The sequence below is a fragment of the Neodiprion pinetum genome, chromosome 2, assembly GCF_021155775.2.
Source record: "Neodiprion pinetum isolate iyNeoPine1 chromosome 2, iyNeoPine1.2, whole genome shotgun sequence".
Taxonomy (NCBI): Eukaryota; Metazoa; Arthropoda; class Insecta; order Hymenoptera; family Diprionidae; genus Neodiprion; species Neodiprion pinetum.
In genome coordinates, this window is record NC_060233.1 from 15,007,483 (window position 1) to 15,028,262 (window position 20,780).

General features: G+C 37.9%; 3 protein-coding genes across 4 annotated transcripts in view; 1 reads left to right on the plus strand and 2 right to left on the minus strand.

The window, feature by feature from the left end:
* Positions 1-748: 748 nt before the first annotated feature.
* Pcl (polycomb protein Pcl) lies at positions 749-15,628 on the minus strand. Of its 2 annotated transcripts, none has more exons than XM_046614641.2 (9): positions 15,175-15,628; positions 12,976-13,118; positions 12,648-12,848; positions 12,366-12,557; positions 11,244-11,416; positions 10,973-11,168; positions 10,651-10,892; positions 10,478-10,571; positions 749-6,069 (listed from the first exon to the last, which is right to left on the minus strand). In XM_046614641.2, the coding sequence occupies exons 2-9, from the start codon at positions 13,105-13,107 to the stop codon at positions 5,155-5,157; spliced, it is 2,145 nt and encodes a 714-aa protein (XP_046470597.1). In that variant the 5' UTR covers positions 13,108-13,118; positions 15,175-15,628; the 3' UTR covers positions 749-5,154. The 2 variants fall into 2 exon arrangements, with proteins under 2 accessions (XP_046470597.1, XP_046470596.1); XM_046614640.2 differs by having other exon boundaries at positions 12,976-13,121.
* Positions 15,629-16,550: 922 nt separating this feature from the next.
* On the minus strand, positions 16,551-20,083 carry LOC124213357 (leucine-rich repeat-containing protein 57). The gene has a single exon (XM_046614643.2). The coding sequence runs from the start codon at positions 19,656-19,658 to the stop codon at positions 18,942-18,944; it is 717 nt and encodes a 238-aa protein (XP_046470599.1). The 5' UTR covers positions 19,659-20,083; the 3' UTR covers positions 16,551-18,941.
* C3G (C3G guanyl-nucleotide exchange factor) overlaps positions 20,033-20,780 on the plus strand; it is a 50,623-nt gene continuing 49,875 nt past the window's right edge. Inside the window, exon 1 of the mRNA XM_046614636.2 lies at positions 20,033-20,346. Within this exon, the coding sequence (XP_046470592.1) occupies positions 20,313-20,346 (34 nt within the window). The 5' untranslated portion in view covers positions 20,033-20,312. The remainder of the gene's footprint in view (positions 20,347-20,780) is intronic.

A 20,780-nucleotide genomic window follows, 5' to 3' on the forward strand; every position in this document is an offset into this window, starting at 1 on the left:
TATGTACAAGCTTACATTGTTAAATAGAAAGCTTACAAAGACCTGTGTATCAAATCTGTTGCATCTCGTGCTCCAAAAACCTACAGGAAGCTTTTTGGAAATTTATTATTATCGGGTCAGCTTCTCTTTCCAGCCTCTGGTATTAGATTTTTCTCAACTATCTAGTCCCGTCATTTTGTCTTATTTATATTATGATATTTATACCTTAAAATCAAATATTTACACATGATACTGGCAGTAAGTTTTCTCCTAAGATTTATACGTACATAATTGTTCCAGCTTATCTTCGCTTAACCCGACCGTCGAACAGCTAAATCCCTGAATCGAGAATCAAATGTGAAATTTTATTTTTCACACACGTTTACTTGAAACAAGGTCTCCGTTTTTACTACCTGACATCATCACAGGGTGAATGTTATAATTGTTAAATTTTATTCGCAAACTGGACAAGCCTCGTCTGGAGCGTGGATAAACAATATGGCGTTGAAAAAAGTGATCAGTTGATCGTTTCGGGTAAAAGTTAACAGGTATCCAGAGTATGATAAACCTTTCTGCAAGCAGTCATGTTTGGATTTTGTCACAGTAAGTTTATTGGCGTTGAGCAAAGAAAGAAAAATAGTAATAAAATTAAAGATGGGTGTGTTCGAGTCAGATATATTTCCTGTCACCGGATGGCGACAAGGCAGTCGGTCCAGTTCGCGATTAAACGTCTGGATAGTAGAATAGCACAATTTTTGCAGAAAGAATGTAAAGTAGATCGGTATAATGCATGATTGAAAATAATTCTAGTACCCATGACTAGTACAAAAATAATAGTATTTATGAAACAATTGCCGCGAGCGATTTTTCAGGGTGTTGGTTAGGTTTTTCCATTCTGTTTCTATCCTTACGCCGTTGTTGGAAATTATAAAATTAGCGCAAAAATTTGACAGGTGTATAAATCTATTGAAAGTAAATCATATGTGATCGTTTTGAAGAATAGGTAAAATAACGAACAAACGAATGTACCAACACTGTAAGCTCAAGCATTAAGAAAACATTCATATTATTATTATTATTCATTTGGAATTTGAAGGAGTACTTAAAATATTTTTTTTTATCCTGGATGACATATTGTTATTGTTGATTTTTTGTTATTCGTTTTTTTTTTTTTTTTTTTTTTTATTCTTACAGAATCAAGTATATACCACAATGGTACAATATATACCAAATTTTTGTTGATTCTTTTTAGATCAGTTTAGTTTTTTCTGTTGTTGTCGCATTATGATCATACCATACAAAATTATTATCTTATAGACTCATACATTATATTTCAGACATCAATTAATTTAAATAAAAGTCTTTTTCGTTTTCTTCTTTTTTCCCTTTTTCTTCACTTTATAAACGATCGACGAACCTCCTTCAAACTTATACTCGCTCGTACTTTATCTTCTGTGATACACCGCATCCTTTATAATCTAATGGATATATCACATTTAATTCTAATATTAACGAAAAAACTAAAAGTCGATGATTTATTACATTTAGAAATTGAAATAAAAAAAGAAGAAAAAAAAAATATATATATATATATGTATGTACGAAAAAAGTAATAATCATTAATCAATATCTAACATTCTTTTTTTTCTTTTCTCGATATAAATTAGAAGTTTGGCAGTGTACGTTTCCTGTTTCCGTCCAATATTACCTACACATTTTCCTAGAGAAGAAACAATATTGCCTAAAGGCTACAGCGCAGTACTGATTTCAACAATAAAATAATAATATTACTAATAGCAATAATAATTACGATAGTAATAATAATAATCGCAATAATCTTAATGATAATAGTAATAGTAATAATGATAATAATAAACAGCATTGCCCCTAGTATTTCCTAGTCGAATTACCTTGAATGAGATATTTTTCTATTCATTGGTTTACCCGAAAACCTGCATTAGTAGCGTAAACTTCGCATGAAAGTTAAAAAAAAAAAAACACCTGCGTGGCAATCAACACAACGTGTAACGTATTATACGTATACCATATAATACAATATATATGACAAAGCTATTAGAATTTATTATTCCGGTCAAAAATGTTGAAATTTGAAACCCCCTCGTTGTAATTTTTTTTTTTAAATTTATTCTTCGTTTGTTTTGTACTGCAATACTGTACGTTCGTACTGAATGAACAAAATTAAAACGCACAATTATATTAATAATGATAACAATGATAATAAAAATATAATACGTAGAGATATTAAATAATTATTATAATAGGTATAGGTATGTAAAAATACTCATTATAGTCAGATATATGTATAGAGATGAATTTCATATCTATACATATACATAAAACTATTCTATACAAGTATTACTGTCAATTGTAATACATTATTGTTTATGGTTTATTATACTGTGCCATCCACAATGTCGTACATATGTATATATATATACACACACATGCATACGCAGACACGCAGACGCGCGCGCGCGCATGCATCTATGTATGTATGTATGTATGTATGTATATAAATAAAGGGGAAAAATGAAAAAAAAGGAAAAAAAAATAACAAAAATGATAATAGAAATTTAAAAAAAAGAATTATTATTCAACTCTTAAAAACAGTTCTGAGACAACAAAGGCTAGATTCGTATTTCTTTTTCTTCTCATCTTTTTTTTTTTTTAAATTCTCTAATAAGCTCCTATAATTTGAAATACCACATAAAATTTGCTAGTACATTAGGGTATTTTTTTAAATGTATTCCTTTCTCCTAATTTGAATGCTCCGGAATAATTAATTATATATATTATATTATTGTAAAGCCCCAACTGAGAATACTGTGCAACTTTGTATTTAATGATAAATAATCACTTTCTAGTCATTTATGCTGTGGTGTATATGCTTGAGTGCATTAAAAAAATCGCCCAACACATGTCGAAGAGTTGCGATCGAAACTTGGAAGTATGTGGCTGATTCGTTTAGCCGTATATTTGCACCTGCAGCACAGTCAGCTCAGCCGGGTAAACATAACTGTGTAATTTAAAAATGAGCTATTATTTTGGTATACTAATATATTCAGACAGACAGATTATACCTAGTTTGTTTTAGTCTTTTGTCAGACAGTGAGCAATGCTGAGACTGCACATTTACTAGCTACGATCGGATTCGTTGCTGGCGTGCGAATGTTCATTTTTCGGTTCAATTGTTATGAACTGCAATAAACAAACTCTGCAAACCAATCGCAGGCTGTAATTCGTTCCAATCTTAGAATATGAATATGCAGAGATCAAAGGCTAAATCTACAATCGCATCGTATTGAAAAATAACTCTGGTGAGCAGGTATGATTTCCATCGTCGCGTTACTCCGAGTTGCTGCAATAAGCGGTCTGTGTTCAGATATACATAGAAAATGAGGTTGTTTGCATTTCATTAAATTTCAAAAATATACGTCATTACACAAAACAAAACAGGGGGAAAAAATAATTAAATGAAAATCGTGGTACGTAATTTTGTAAAATTGTCAAGTGAGATTGATCAAATTTCGAGAAGTCAGATTCCCAAAAATCATCAAAACATTATTTTCTCAACGTAAATTTACGGGACACAGTTTACATTTTCTTTCTATGCGTATCTGGAGGTTTTTTTAGTGCAGAACAACTTTCAGCATTGTTTATTATGGTATGTCTTCAACAACGTATACATACACGGTTTGTTTATTTATTTATGTAACACCAGCATGGTTTGCGCGTCTTTTTTTGCCCGCATTTCGTGCGTAAAGTAATCGTTCATGCGGCAATATAAGAAAAATAGCATCGGAGTACAAAAAAGTGCGCTTTTAGGTCCTAGTACTGGAAAGTGCTCTTTTTTATACTCCGTTATAAAAGATAAACTTGTAAACCACACTTTTGTTACATAATACATCGTGAGCACCATGGAGGATTTTTTCCGTCACGCGTATTTTCAAACTTAGGCCCGGCGTAAAAAGACCTACTTCGTCTCCTGGATGCACAATCTACTATTTTTTCTTATTCTTTGTTTGTTTCATTGATATGGAACTTTCGGTTTCATTCGGTTGCACAGGCAGCTCGGGCCACATTCACCAACATTTGTTTTAAACTACTATACTACACTATTTACAATAGATAATAAGTGATATGCTTGAGTGTTTTTGTAATATATTGTTGCTAGAAAATAAGTCCAATTACGCATCGGATAATTTTCTTTTTCTTTTCAAAACCCAAATCGAGTCATGCGATAAATAATGCCAAGTTTTTCTTTCCACTGAAATCCGTAAAGTTAATGATATAAGCTCGAGTAAGAATTTTCCTTTCACTTCACATATTTGTCACCCGATAAGTTTGCCTGGAAAAAAGGCGAATTGCAAAAAAGAAAAAACATGAAATATGCATCTGTTGAATAAAAGCAAATGTTAACACAGTGAAAAGTGAAAAGGTATAGAAAGTAGGAAAATCGTGAAAAGTATGAACTTTACAAGCTCAGTTTAAACTTGTGCATTATACGGGAAAATGAAAGATCGGTAAGCATACATTGTGAAAGCGGAATTTCATTCGGAGAGAAAGAGAGTACAGTAACGTAAGTGAATGGTGACCAACTGCATTATATTGAGAATCGATTTGGAATAATTCAACAGTAAAATAATGATTAAGGAGGTATATACAAACCTATAATAACGTAGAACAAAATAGATCGAATTAAAATACCTGATCGATTCATCAGCCAGCGATGGACCAGGAATTTTAATTTGCTGCGATAAAATGTCTGTCACATGAAGTGGAGACAAAGAATAATAATATTAATAATAATAATAATAATAATAATAATAATAATAATAATGATGATGATGATAATTAGTAGTAGTAGTAGTAAATTTGATGTATAAAAGATAAAATGGACAGGAATCACGCAACAATTTCATGTACAAAAACAGTCGCACAATATACATTAAAGAGACATAGGTATGCGGTTCAGTTAAGGATACCCATTAAAGACATCAGTGAATATAGTCCGAACTCTGATATTCTTATCGCGTAAAGACTGACAGCAATTGCAGGTATTCCATCGATAAAACACTGAACAATTTGACTTTGTTATACATTATAATGAAAGATTAGTCCGGAGTGTGAGACTTAAGGAGGGACATTCGATCGTTAGGTGTTCGGACCCTCCCATTCAACGAGATACTGTGTCTGCCCGTTAGCGGCGACGCGTTTAGCCCTAACGACAAACTTCTCACCGGCGGCGATCCTGTTCGCAGCGCCGAAATAAATATTAACCGAGGACTTGAGATCATCCATAGATATGTCGGAAGCGTTCTGCTTCACGGGTGAACACTTTGGGGAGGAGGGTACGCTGCCTTTTTTCTGAACAAGGGGCTGCGGCTCGGGTGGCGGCGGCACCTTCTCGCCGTTCTGTCGCTGCCTGAGCCTTCTTCCGTTGAGCGCGTAGTCTACGCAGTTCCCGATCTGCCCACCGCTTCCGCTACTCGACGAGCCGTTGAACGAGCTGCGAAGGTTCCGAACAAACTCGCTCTTCACCTCGCTGTTCCGCGCCGGCGTTATCGCCGCCGTCTTTATCGCCGTCGGCTGGAACGGCTGGTGCGGTGGCCGTCCTCTCCGGTGCTGCCGCCGCCGCTTCACCTGCCCATTCCTGTCTATCACTATGTCCTTCTCCGAGAGCTGTCGTTTCGCCGGCCGCACGACCGGCGGCTGTGCTATGACGGGGGTCAGCGGCAACGGCAACGTTATCGGACAGCTGCCGCACGCCAGCGGCGTGCTCGAGCCACCCTGGCCCAAAAGGTCGGTCAGGTTTCTGAACGGGTTGTTCTTTCCCTCGAAGTCCTTTGGCGGCGGGATGAACGAGTCCAGCGTCCCTCGAGAGCTCGTTTCGTCCCCGCTTGTGTCCGCCGGCGTCGACGACGGCAGTGTGTTCATCAGGTCCATAGAGCTCGGCACGGAGAGCTCAGACATCCCTGATGATGTCGTTGCCGGTGGAGTTGGCGGACCGGAAACCGACGTCGGCGGCGTCGGTGGCAGCTCCGAGGCTTCCGGGCTTCGCGATTTGCTCTATTACAAAATTCAACAAATGAATTTTTCAGAATCTAAACATCATTTTCACCTCGACGTTACGTCGCTGCTCTTATTATAGAGACCCTCTCCAGCACGCAGTACTACAGAGGAGAAAAATATCCAACGGGTATCCGGTCAGAATATGGTTACTAAGTAATCGAACGTTTGGCGGCGCTGTTGTGGACGAGGACGCTCCACTTCCGCCGATTTACACACGCACACATATAGAATCTACTATATATGTTCGTGACCAAAAACCGAAAGTGAAGGACTCTCCGTGACCGCAGCGCTAACTAAAAGTGAGAAATATAGGAACCATTTTAGTAACGAAAGATTTCTCTTCTGCTGTTCTTCGTGCCCTCCAGATATTGGAAATTCAAAAGTCTACCATACCAGTTTCTCTTTAAAAAATGTTGATTTCGCCATATTCGTCACGCGAGTTTGAAATTTAGCGGAATGCTTATAATTTTAAATCGGCTTTACAATGGCTTTCGGAGATCTTTAGATATAAAATGACATTTCACACTGAACAAAATTACAGCTAGAACTGCAGAAGTATAATTTTACCTTCAGCTGAATTCTCATTACCGAGAAAAATCACTTGTATGTATGCGCATTTATTGCAATATGAGACGGGTATAGTGGGCTCATGGAGATGCTACATATTCTAGGAGATACCGTAAAGTCTGTCCGTACCGACTCCGTTAAATGTCTTCTATTTTAGCTATAATCAGAGGATATGCATCGCAATGCAAAAAAGAGAAATAGGAGCCACATTTCACATGAAATTCTGTCCAAAAACACACCAATGCAGTTTGTTTTTACGCAAAAATAAAGATATGGCATGAATAATAGTGAATCGCGGTAAGCGTTTCGTATTTTTCATGCTCTATCTTCATTTTTACGTAAAATGAAAGTGTACTAGTGTGGTTTTGTTCAGAATTATATGTGGAACTCGGCTGTTATGTCTTTTTTTACGTCGCGATGCATACCCTCTGATATTAGCCGAAATAGAAGGCATTTAACGTAATCGGTACGAACTGACTTAGTATCTTCTGAAGGAAAAATGGGAAGTACACTGAAATCGAAAATGTATCGAAACGAACATGACAAAATAAAGATTCGCAGGGTGCAACTGAAACGAATCAAATTAATTCTATCTTATTAAGACCGTCTCCGTTTCATTATTGTTAATGACGACAAAGAAATCACATTATATTATTATTATTTTTTTATATCGAAAAATCCGTATAGTTACTCCTACTCTTAAAAAAAAAAAGATTATTTGATCAGTAAATGTATTCCCTAAAAATTGTCTAAGATAAATCCTTTTTTGAACTCTCCAGTTGATAATAAAAATCCAATTTGTACAATCGTCATAATTTCGAAACGATAAACTTATGAATCAACAAGAAATACGTTATTGCTCATTACGATTCAACTCGGACGAACTGCGGAGCATTCATTTACAAACAAAATGAGCTATTGTTCATCAGAATTGAACAAGTAATATCAATTTTTCGATGACAAAACAGTAGAATAATGTGATTTATCTAACGTAGTTAAAATAATGGAGTATTTTCAGTCAAAATTCAGGAATTCGACGTGTTTTCCTGAATCACACGGACTTTTTGAGTTGACTGTAATTAGATTAACTTCAGTTTCACTTCTTAAAGCTTTCTTCTATCATATTTTTGTTCGTGTATTTTTCAACTTCATACTATTCGTTTCATATATCCTCGATATGTCTTCATTATTTTCTACATGCCATCTTGACCCTTCGTAGTTACACTAAAAAACAATTTCACGGTAGTCACACCGGGTCGATTCCATTCAATCAGTTTTAAAAAAACGATCGTAAGACAACTATTCGTCCGATGTGGATAAAAAAAATTACAGCACATGCATTGACCATTTTACATTACGCACAAAAATTCTGTTTATGAGAAATCAAATAGCGACATGTTGAAGAAAATCATAAAGGAGCCAATACACTTCACTAGTCAAAGGACACTTTCACTAAAAAAATCAAGACTTTGTCAATTTTCTGTACCTATAACCACGATTTGAAGGTAAGACTCCTTAAATGTGATACTTCGATAAACAAAGTATTAGCATTGTACGTGTTTCGAAAAAGCTTTGCATTCCGTGCGAACGATGTTGCTTGGTCGGCTGTCAAGTCAACGCTGACGCTTGATTGGAATGACTAACGGTCCGTACTTATAGGGGATACCTTAAACCCCAAGTATATGACCATTGAAGTCCCGTTTTAAGCCGGAAACTATTAGATAGTTGGGCCGAAAGTTGAAAGACGCGTCGATTCTACCCATTTTGACTGCCAAGGGTTAACGAATTTGATAAGATTGGAACAATTACTATCAGGTATTGAAGAATATCTTAGAATTCGAAACGCCTAGGCGAAATGATAAGTCTATCATGTTTCTAATTCCGATCCATCAATGTCCTACCAGGCTTTTTCAGCAGGGATAATATACTAAGCTAATCCTTGATATGATCTGAATCAAAATCCATTGTTCCCATGTGATAAAGCAGCTCGAAATGATTTGATAATAAGTGTAGTCATAACCAACACTCCTATGCAGGGTGGCCACTCAATTCCGCTCACGGAATTCCCTGACATTTCCCGGTTTTCCCTGACTAAAATCATTATTTTTCCCTAACATTTTGATGCACAATTTGTGCAGAAATCACTAAAAACCACAGTAACCTAGGTAAAGTATGGCCAAATATATTAAAGTTATAAAAGTTTTTAAAAGTTGTTGATTCCGTTCATTATGATTTTTGAAAGTTGAAAAAAAATATAAATTTCCATTTCCGTCGTCTTGTTAAGTATATATTTAAGAAGGGGCTCCAAGAAGCAAAATATTTTTAGAGCTATTATTTGGACATTTATGCTGTTTGCAATGAAAATCGAGGTTCGAAGAATTATGACTAATTAACGAATGTGCAACTCTTTGAAAAATAAACTTAAAAATTTTTTTCCAACGGGACATTTTTCTTTTAAGTGTTAAGAATACGCCACAATTTATCCAAATTTTTAAATTGATATTTAATACAGCAAAACAATGATTTTATGCGGTGTACTGTCTAGACGCGGCGCGTCTATGCCGTAACAGTTGCGCAGAGCCCTGTGTTCAGCGTTAAATTAAAATTACTAATACTGAAGATAGAATTCCGGGTGCTCGTACTTTTTTATTGGAAATTTCCTCCTCTTTAAGAATCTTTTTAAAATTTTCGCTAGCGCTTTTACTTTTTGAGTTATTGCCAAAAAACTGAGACTTCGTTTTTTCTAGACTATTAGGCGTCGGTGAACTTGCGTCTCCACACGCAGTGACGGCCGTAGATAAATCAAACCGATGTCTGCTCGTACTACTGAATTCGTGTGACAATCAACAACTAAGCTTATAATCGTCAATAAGAAGAGAAGAAAAATTGTAATGATGCGGTGATAGCATCTCAATTTTATGGACAAGGCTTTTGAAATCCGTGAGTTCTATAAAAAGTCCCTGACCAACCAAAAAATTCCCTGACATTTCCCTGACTTTTCCCTGACATACAAAATTCCCTGACATTTCCCGGTTTTCCCGGTTTTCCAGACGGGTGGCCACCCTGTAATACTATGGCAATACTAAATTCAACCCCAAGGCCAAATTTTTTTTCTTTCGAAAAGTTCCAGTTTTTAATCAAGTACCTGCTAATATAGGCAAGAGATTTGCCACTTCTAGATTTTTTGGCATGACACATCGATAAGAAAAAAAATGAAACGCCAAGCGCCAAAAATTCTAGGTTATTCAAATGGGAAATTCAAAAAAATTTGGGGCATTACTTGGAATTAAGATGCTTGGGTTTTTCGCTACATTGAAAAAAAAAAATATTTCGAGATATTTTATTCGTTTTACCCCATAGGATTGATAAGAACTTGTTTTGAAATATCGAATAATCATATTCACGTCTCTTGTTTTAGTGCAATATCAAAGCTGTGATATTCGAAAACAATCAATCCATGCATCAATTCTTCAGCGAAGTAATAAAATCATGTAATCCGCAAACAATCAGCCTGAGTGAGAAATTAAGCCCCAAGCATCACAAATATATCAAAATTTTGCCGAATAATTGATTAATTCTTCGGAAAAACGTCGAATAAGCATAGCTTGACTTTTTTTCTCCAGCTAGTTAAGAGTTCCGATATAATATTCCCAGATTTAAGAGATTTCAGGGTTGTAAAACAACACTGAAAACACCGCGGTCGTTGTTTTACATTCTTTAACGATATATCAAAGCAGGATTTGCATCTTGCCGAGATGAATTATACTCGAAGAAATTAAATTTTGGATTTCTAATTCAATTCGATGCGTTCGTGTCAACTTAAGAAACAAAAATTTACCTTAGCAATGGCGTTCTTCAGAAGTTTTCTGGCCTTTTTATACCTCGCATCCTTAACACCTTGTGACTGAACTCCTGGCACAGGACGTTTGGGACTTGAAAATCGAAAAGAAATATGATCAAGTATGATTCATTTCAACGTCATAATAATTTTCAGCATTATTGGAAACTCACTCGGTGGGCGGTGGAAGGTACTGTAGTCTTTTATTAGCCCCCCAACACATGCGAAGCACAGAATCATCTATGACGCCAGTTGTGGGAAGGTTCACCACTGGACAAGGAGGCGGCAATCTGACCCGCAGTCCCCAGATGGTGGTGCGTTTTTTAATCTCTCTACCACACTTAAACCTGTTTCTATTATTCGTCAATATTTGTAGGATGGACTCTCTGCGCACCTGTGAGCTTACATCTCGTATCTGAAAGTCGAACAAAAGACGTGTAAATGTCGAACGAATCTTCAAATTTTCTCCTACGAAATTAAAGACCTGAGATTTACCCTTGGTGGAAGTTGCAAGGCATTCCAATTCTCATTGGCATACGGTACTATAATAGTATCTAAGTCGTAGTATTTCTTGGCATTGTAAACCGTCAGATTGTACAGCATCAAGTGTACCAAATCGACCCACTTCAACTCCAGGCGACGAACAAATTCCTTACCGTAATTGCACATCGAACACACAAATACATAGAACCTGAAACACGATTCAATTAATCACTGACGATTCGTGCGATGCCTAATGGCTGTTTAAATTACTGTGCAAACTCACCTATCACCGCTGTAAAGGGGGCAGGTCAAGCAGCTGACACATTTTTCATGAAACCATTGTTTACACCTTGCACATTGCAACATTTGTGTATACCATTCACCATTCAAACCGCAATAGCAATAGATTTGTTCAGCATTCACTCTATGATGTGCATCCCAGCTGAGCATTTCAGGCTGTAAATCAAAAAAATCAGCATCAGGTTTGATAAGTTGTGCGAAGCACCTTTCTTCCTCCATGTCTTCCCGTTAAGATAGAAAACGCTTCAATCGAGTAGAAGGTGTTGGAAACCCTAAACTAGGAGCAAATTATACCAGTTTTTTTTTTTTTTTTAAATACAATTTATACACAAACTTGGCACACTGAATTTTTGCAAATCAAAGTATATTGATTGAATATTTGAGACATAAATAGTTCCCTTGATAAAATGTACGGCGTGGAATAACATCGCACAATTTCAGGTAACAATATCGAGAGAAAACAATTTTTGTTTATTCAAAATTAACATAGCCACTAGTGGGCCCACTTGAAGTTTTATTTAGGCTTTACACTGATTTTTGGCACTCATTGGTTATCAAATGTTATTTTATACCAAATAAAATGTCTTTCGAAGGAACTGTAGCATAATTTCACATATCACTAACAAAGAAAGTATCATGCATCTGGATCACAGATTCTGTTCAAATTTCTACGATTCTTCTCTTGGCCTAAAACATGGAGCCTTTGATACAAAATATATATGTACTTAGTTCCATTTATTGTGCCTATATCAGCAGTTTAACAAGTCTGATTTTTCCATAAATATTAATTTTTATTACCTTCTAACGAGGTTACAACGATACGGTTTTATATATTGAAGTGCGAACGGGTGTACTATTTTAGAGCAGCAATGAAGTATTTGAATGAATTTTCGGTAATCTATTTTAAATTGGGGAAAAAAGACGACCCATTGAATGATACTCTGGGTTAAAGAAACATCACTAAAAATTTCAATAGAATCCATGGTCTCGATACTTTCTTTGTAAATTATAGTAGCTGAGAATTCGGTTGGCGAAGTTAATGGATACGTGTGCCCGATCAGCTCTCAGAAGAAAAAATGCTTTGATGAATGTATAAACATCTTACATCGTAAGGTAATTTGGTCATATCGTCAGGCGGAGGCTGAGGCTGATCTCTGCCACTACAAACTTTCCTAATATTTGCCTTGACCATTGAGTTTTTGGGCTCGGCAGGCTCTCGAGTCCTTGGTTGGCTGTCTATACATCTTTTGCACATCCAACGTGCTTCTGGAACTGTTTCTTCCTTAGCTATTTGCGGCTGAAACAAATATAATTGTTTCAATTATAACCGAATGCACGTGAATGAGAATGAAGCTAGTAAAATTTGTGAGATTTCTCTCATTCGTACTTGATGACATAGCTGGTGATAACCACGGCCACATTTATCACACACAACAATATCATTGTCAGCCTTGGGTTGTGACTTCTTGCACAATACGCACATCACGTCTGATTCTGGCATTGCCAGTTTTGCCAGCTCTTTTACCGATGACCAGGAAGACGTGTTGTCTAAAAATTTGACAAGACATCTTTCCCTGGCCAAATCCACCTGAAATCATTATAATATTTAGACATTGTAAACTCGTTCAAAGATCTTTTCAAACGCAAACTGAGAAGTCCTTTGATGAATGTGGTACTACCCGAAGATAAAATTCAACTTGCATGATCAAGCTTACCTCTACGACAGTACCAAGATAATATTTGCCATCTTTGTGCTGGAGAAGAACGTCTTCGCCATGAGAGAAACCGAGACGCTGCTCCTTAGTTGTACTATCCGGCACAGCCGGACTCTCCTCTGGCTCCGACATTTTCAACCCGGCTGCTGAAATTGTTGAAATAATTTTTCTCTTACAAATTTATACCACATATACAAAACGTCACGAGTTGATCCCTATCTTTCAAGTTTTAACTGACAAGTGGGCATCGTTATACAAATTTTTCAGGTTTGCAACATACTTACCATCGAAGGCTAATTTCCAAAATGGACAGTGTCGTAAACGCATTAATTCTTAAACGCAGATGTATTACCGAAACTTATGCGATAACCTTTCGAAGATAATCTCTCGAGAATTCTACTGTTCTCATTTTTCTTTCATTGGTAAATTGATTGCTTTAGCACTGCGATGATGCAGAGTGTTCAGCGACTAGGTGATATGTAAAACTTTGTAACAAATGCAGATATCTCAACTTATGATTTCTGAGTTGCCACAATCATAACTCTGCATCAGGCTCATAGTACAATGTAAGAAACATGCATGTTCACTGTTCCAAGAAAAAGAAATAACCTCTCATTTATCGCCCTGTGATAATTCATTTTCAGTGATACATCAATACTCGCTACTATTTGTATTATGTAATTTACACCCCACTTGTATCACGCATGAATTTCTATTGATAAGTTATGATTCAAGTCGAAACAAAAGATTGTCTTGAAATGTTTTGACGATAAAATTTATAGATCAATGCAGTCTTTTATGACCAGTTGCCCTAGCATAAAAGATAATGTGAAAAGTTTAGCGGCTAATTGAAAAATATTAGAAACTTTCTTGCGATTGCATCGGTTGCCTTTGAATGCATAAATTTTACCATGGTTACAAGTTTCATAGAATAGTTAGTATCAAGACGAACTTTGCTCACAAACGAGATATTATGAATACCCAATCAGTAAGGTAAATAGTCGCATGCAGTTACAATAAGCATACCCGAATGATCAGTGGTAGTGAGACATTTTAAATTCCAGGATTTACAGAGAAACGTTTTTCCCTGTTACAAAATAAAGGATTGACGCACACAAGTATGCATATAATTATGAAAAATGTACTTATGTTTGACTTGAATGAAAAATAAATGTTTCTGTGGCAGAGCGAAGGATCAGCATAAAGATATATGTACGCACGTATATATATATATATATATGTGTATATATATATATACATACATACATACATACATGTATGTATACGTATATTCGTCTAGATGCTGCAAATTAGGTGTTTGATATACTGACATGTTAAGCTACTATAAAACTAAGTTAGAAAACATTGAATTAAAGTCTAATGACGCGATGATATTGGCGTAAGAAATCTGGTCTTGTGAGTTTAATGAACATCCAATGATGTAGAGCAATTTCCTGTAAGAGGTATGTTGCAACATTTATAGAAATTAAATCCAATGAATGTGAGAGACGAAACCGGCAGGTGGTGGATGAATGTGGATAACATTGAGACATCGCTGGCAGTTGTGTCAGTTCAGTTATATCGATGATCGAGTCAAATGTGTGAAGGTTGAAAAAACATGAAGACAAAAGAGCGGGTACAGAAATGAATCTTTACAGATGGTAAAATCTTTATTGAAAACAATTACAGTATGTGTAAGATTGAGGGTAAATTTTGGCTGCGCGTTGATAGAATCTGCGGGGGGAATATATTTTCGTTGGAAAACGGTACGAGTGGAAGACCAAAGGATTCGATAAGAAATAGAATGATGAATTTTAGGAAATAGGGATGAAACGAACGAAGGACATGATCAGAACCGAAATAAAATAAAAACAGTCGGATGTCTGGAGGACTTTCAGCCAGTGGGTCAATGCATGCAAGGTTTGAGAAAATCTGATCGAAGTCTCGGGGATTTTGAATGATATTCGAGTCGTCGGAGGACGGGGATAGAGTCGGAAACACGCCCAGGGGGTGCATGGGAGGTCGGTGTGCATCCCCCACAGACCGAATCAATCGTTTCATATAAGATAATCGTAGGACGAAACAACCCCGTATAAAAAAGAGTAAAGAAGATAGAAGCCTGGGTGAGTTTGAGCGGTGTACTTGTGACATAAAATTGAAAGTTTCGCGATAACCAGCGCGATATTCTGAGGGTCGTACCTTGACGTCTAGGCCGGAATATCAGAGGCGAATGTTATTCTTCATTTTCCATCTCGTCAGCCATTTACAACCATGGGGGCCCCGCCACGGTTGCCCCGACAGACTCGGCCGCGCGCGGCAAAATCCTATTTCATTTAGTCTCCGCACAATCCCCACAGACTCGAATCACCTGTCGTTGTACCGATCGTTTCTTACATCCATTAAGTACGACTCGAGCTACCTCCCGCACTTACAGCTATTCATTTGTGCCGATTATTCGGTCTAATTTCATTCTAGATGTAACAAATTCGAATACATTCCGTCCGCCATGTTTGGGGAAACACTTGCTGGGCTGCTACGCGGGTCAAATCAGCGACCGAATAACCCAACATAAACAATCCTTGCATCGCACTGAAAAAATTCGAGCACTAAAGAACAAGGCCGGGCCGGTTTCGAGATATTTTTTAACCGACCGATCGGTGACCGAGGCTTCGTTTCGATCCGACGCTAGTTCGTCAAACCGTAAAGCAGTCCAGTTTCCGCCTGACGGTACACTCACTGCCATAATGCTGTCCGCCTTTCCAATTTGTTTACATTCTGAAAGGTCCTTTAAACTCGTCGATGGGGGTGACAAATTAACCGCTGATCCGGACTCACCGCCGAACGAAATTGTGCCCTACCACCCTTCGACCGATCTACAACATTACGGCTGTATTTACATCGCTATCGGGAAAGACCAGAAGCCGGTCATTTTCGTCACGTACTTCGTCGGCGGTCCGGTGGTGCATTCGTAATAACTTCATACCCACTTGCACACACGCCTGATTCTATAACCCGACACCCGGGTTTTATAGTCGTGTCGGGAATTGATCACGCGCACTGAACTCTACATGCATCATTATGTCTATCGGCAACTGGCCGTTCATGTCTGACCTAAGGAACAATAGGGGGAAAATAATCGGGGCACTTGCAATGCAATATTTATATGCCTACGTATACGCGATGTTCGCTGCTGCCACGGGACCGCCAAGCCACAACATGTGACGTAAGAATTACGTGCATTATGTGTACTACGTGACGCACGTTCCTGTATCGCGACAACTGTAATCTTTTTTGCAAATTATAATGCACCGAGATTCAATCGCTTTTCACGCATTGTTTGCGTTCAATGATTTGCCATTTTGAAATCTTTGCACCGATTTCTTCCGCCGTTCTTAATTCTTGTCCTTTCTTCTGCTCAGCGATGAAAAATTTCGCTGCATTGTTAATTTGAATATATAACAACAATGGAACGGAATTTATTAAGAGGAGGATAATACAGTTGACAAACGGAAAATATTAGGAAGATTCAATAGCTGTATGCACATGAGAAGGGAATGAAGATTGAGGAATTGACGTAGAAAATAAATATTACATTTTATTGGTGAATTCACTGTTACGGCTATAGATACGTGTTGTACAATTTTATTTTATACAATAAACTAAGCATATCAATGGTGTCTCATATTTCTCACCTTTCGTGCAGACAAACATATACACAAATTATACGTGAGGAAATATTTCAAAGCTTTGATCTCATAATATACACGATATAAAAAGCATTCGTAGGAAATGACTCTCAACACCGATGGTCTCAAAACGTTATTAGTGACAATCGTAATATGTCTATCAGGTATCGGCCGATGAATCAGTGACGAGCATCCGCCAAGTTCACTGCTATTTATAAAATATATACATTATTTATACATATACACATTTCTACATGAAGGATTTTGCAGCGTATATAATAACGAGGTCGAAGGTATAGGTAACGTTAAAGCAATGAAAAGTTGAAAGAAAGATTATTATTTTGCAACTTCAGAGTAACTTTCAAGGAATTAAGTTCGCGATATATGGGTATATGGCAATATTGTTAACGGTGTATTATGATTTACTGAATTTCAGACAATTCGAGATTTTCTGAAAATGCATCGTTACAATGACGTGACGTCTTTCAACCTCATTTGTAATTTCCAATTAACGTTTTCGTTTTTCAGAAGGGATTTTCTTCTACGTAGTTAGTTTCGGCCTATCAATAAAAATTAAACACATACGTTGCATTAGGAAAATAAAGTGCGCATCGTTTATTAATACTGTAAGCTAGGTTGAATATTGTGCATTTGAGTTGTACGATAATATTATGGACAACATTCAAGATATAAATTCTATCGAATATTTCGTGCAGAATACAATCGCCAGGTGCTTGACACGCGATTCATTGATCAAGGAGTGTTCGGAATTTATCGAACTGTACGAAATATCGCCTGTGCAGCATGCAACAACCATGTTGCGATCAATAATATTCCGGTATTAATTTTTCCCAAAGAAGAAACGCAATCAGAAAAAAACAATTACAGGAAACTGCATCGGATTTGGGATTGACAATGCAGTAATAATATATTAATAAAATCGACATGTAGAAAATATTAAGTAAAAATATACACATTATAATATATACAAGGTAAATAAACTCGTGGGAGTAATCCTAATAAGTGTTCGATTCCTTGACGTATTTTTCGTCGTGAAATCTCAATTTTTTTGGTTTTTATCGTATTCTATATTTCATTTTATACCCCTTACAGAAACGTTATTAATATTCAAGCGCGAATTGGTAAATCAATTACTATGATGAGATCATCACAACTTTGACGACAAATCAGCCGGACAATTTGATTCCAAAGTTAGGAAAAGAGAAAAAAACAATTAATCTCCAGCGATGTTAATTGCACCAATAGTAGCGAACACGAAGGATACAACTTCCTTATCATGTAATAAAAAGGATTCTGAGCAAATTTGAATAACACTAGCTGAAATATCAACAAGATATCAATGATTAGGCCCCAGTATTTTTCGCCCGATTTTTTACGTTTTCGGGCTCATTTTGATCGCTGACCGGATCCCTACAAATTGTCCCAAGAAACGTTCAAGAAATTTTACATTTCAGCATAGTTAGACCGCGAGAATATTAATTGTTGACGAACATCTGTTGTAACGTACTTTCAAAAATCTATCTTCATCTGCGTTGGATTTGACTGTTTATTAATTTTTTTCAGCGATTTCTGGAGACCTCTGTGGTAAACAAATGAATCCCGAAAACATTCGAATCACATAAGAAACACTAGAGTTTAATAACTTCGAAAATTTGAAATGAAGCATTTTCTCGAATTGCTGTTATAACTTGGCTTTTGCTATTTGAAGTTGCTAAGATTCATTTCTTTCACATATTGAGAATCTTGTTCCTTTCATATTAACCATCATTGGCGTTAATGTTACCGCCAGAGAATTGTTAAGCAGTGTTTTTTTTTTCTTCTTACGCAATTTCTCATGCAGAAAGTTTGGACAATTCGTCGTTGCAGCATTGAACTGACTCAATTCCTTGAAGGAAACGAGGCTGAAGTTAGCAAGGTTGGCGTAACGAAACATCAGAAAAACCAAATTTCAGACGAGGCTGAAGTTAGTAACGTTAATGTATCGAAACGTTGAAACAGAATTTACTATTTTGTACCTTTGGACTATCCGAAGAAGTTGAATTTACACAATCTGAGTTTATCGATGCTGTATTAACAGTTTACGAAATTCTGAATAATCCTAGAGTTGCGAATTAACGACTTTTTCCAAAGATACATCATTAAATTAACGTTACAAACTTCAGCCTGATAATTTCAGACGATCCTAAAAACGCGAAATAACGATGACTTCTCCTAAACATGCATCGTTACAGTAACGTTGCTAACTTCATCTTGGTTGAATTAAAACATTTTCTTCTTGACAGCGGTGTACCTTTCCATATACTGCTCGTAAAATTCCAAGGAAGCAAAGTCTTTCATAGCGAATAAATTTCCCTCAAGCGCGAGTGTCGAGACCTTGGAGTCCCTAAGAATACGAGCGGGAATCGAGGCGAGTTGAAGGCAGTTTTCCTCGAGTCGAAGAGTCTTGAGACGTGGACATTCGGCGAGGTTTTCGGAAATCGATGATATCTGGTTCTGGTTGAGGTTCAGCTCGATTACGTGAAGCCCCGAAGCCTCGTCCGGCACGACGGTCAGTTTGTTTTTCGAAAGGTCAAGGACGTCGAGGTGTTTCAGGCCGCTGAAGACCCCCGGAAATTCGTTTATTTGATTGTCGGAGAGGTTGACCTGCTTCAGCATCGTTAGCCTCGACATCGACGTCGGCAGCACTCTTATCTGATTGAAACTAGCGTTCAAGTTTTCCAACTTTCCAAGCCTCCCGAGCACATCGGGCAAAGTGCCAAGTTTGTTGTGGCTGACATTTAAATTCTTCAGCGAATTAAAGTCGCCAATATCGTTCGGCAGCTTGGCGAATTTATTTCCCGAAAGGTCGAGTATCCTAAGAACGGATTCCAACGCCTTCAATCCCTGTGGAAACTCGTCAAGTTTTTTGTTAGACAAGTTCAACACACCGGTTTTACTCGCAGTGTCGTATTGCTGCTTCAGCCCTGAGTTTCCCATTGTGTTTCAGCCTCTTCCTCTCGAACGGTGTCTCGAATATCGCGGTCTCCGATTGTCCGGCCGACTTCACGCAGTCCGCATCTCTGCTTCAACGTTTTCAGGGTTGAGTGTACTATTGACACTTTGAAATTATCGGAAACTTTTCCCACCGACTGTACCAGCGCACGAGTGATTCGGTTTGGCCAACTGCGCCGCTGTCACCTCGCGATAATCCGAAATCCGTGCAAGTTTCGAGCCGTAAATACACGCGATGGTGCCAATAACGACGGACACAAAAACCGCGAACCGGGAGCCGATATTGGGTGCGAAAACTGCCGACGGAAAGTTCAAAACGCGTCTGGTAAACGGCGGCAAATAAGGAAAGGTCAGACGCACAAACGTCTCCCTAAATTGCCGAGGAGTGTCCGTCGCAGCTTGGCCAAAGCGTGATCAGATGTCGCGGCGATCGTCGGACTGAGCGCGCTGCCGAAGATGGTTGACAAGGGAAAATGTAGTAGTGGTGCGGTGCCGAGTTTACGTAGAGGAGAGAAGCGAGTGTGAATCGGTTGAACCGCATCTATGTGAAACAGTCGAGTGTCGAGTCGTTCGAACAGTGACCGTCGCTTTGAGAAAATGGTGAGATAGTGAGCGGCCGGCGTTAAGCAGACGACGAACATGGCCTCCACACCAAAGTCGGAAAAGTATGGAGGTAAGTAGACGCGCCTCTGACAGGGCGAAGGATCATCGGTATCGAATTTTACCACACACGGCCGCTCGGCTGCTCGAGTGCCACTCGATATATATTCATCCGAATATCGAGACCTCCGAAGCTTATCTAAATCGCGCGGCGTGACGTCGCGCTACCGCAATCGTCTCGATCCCGGGACCGGATGCAAAACGTCAAAATCATATGCGGAGGGAAAATTCTCGCGCGCCAATTCTCACCGCGATCGTCTTTTATTTTTACCGCCGCGTCCGATCCCGCGGAATTCAATCAAGAGCCAAGGTCCTTACAATCATCGTTCTTCGCCGTCGCCTCCCGATCCTTGCGGATCAGGCTCGCCTTCAACTCCGTAGAGTTTTCGTTTCGAGGAAGCATGTTATAGTCGCAGGACTCGGGATACAAAACAACGTTTTCTCATT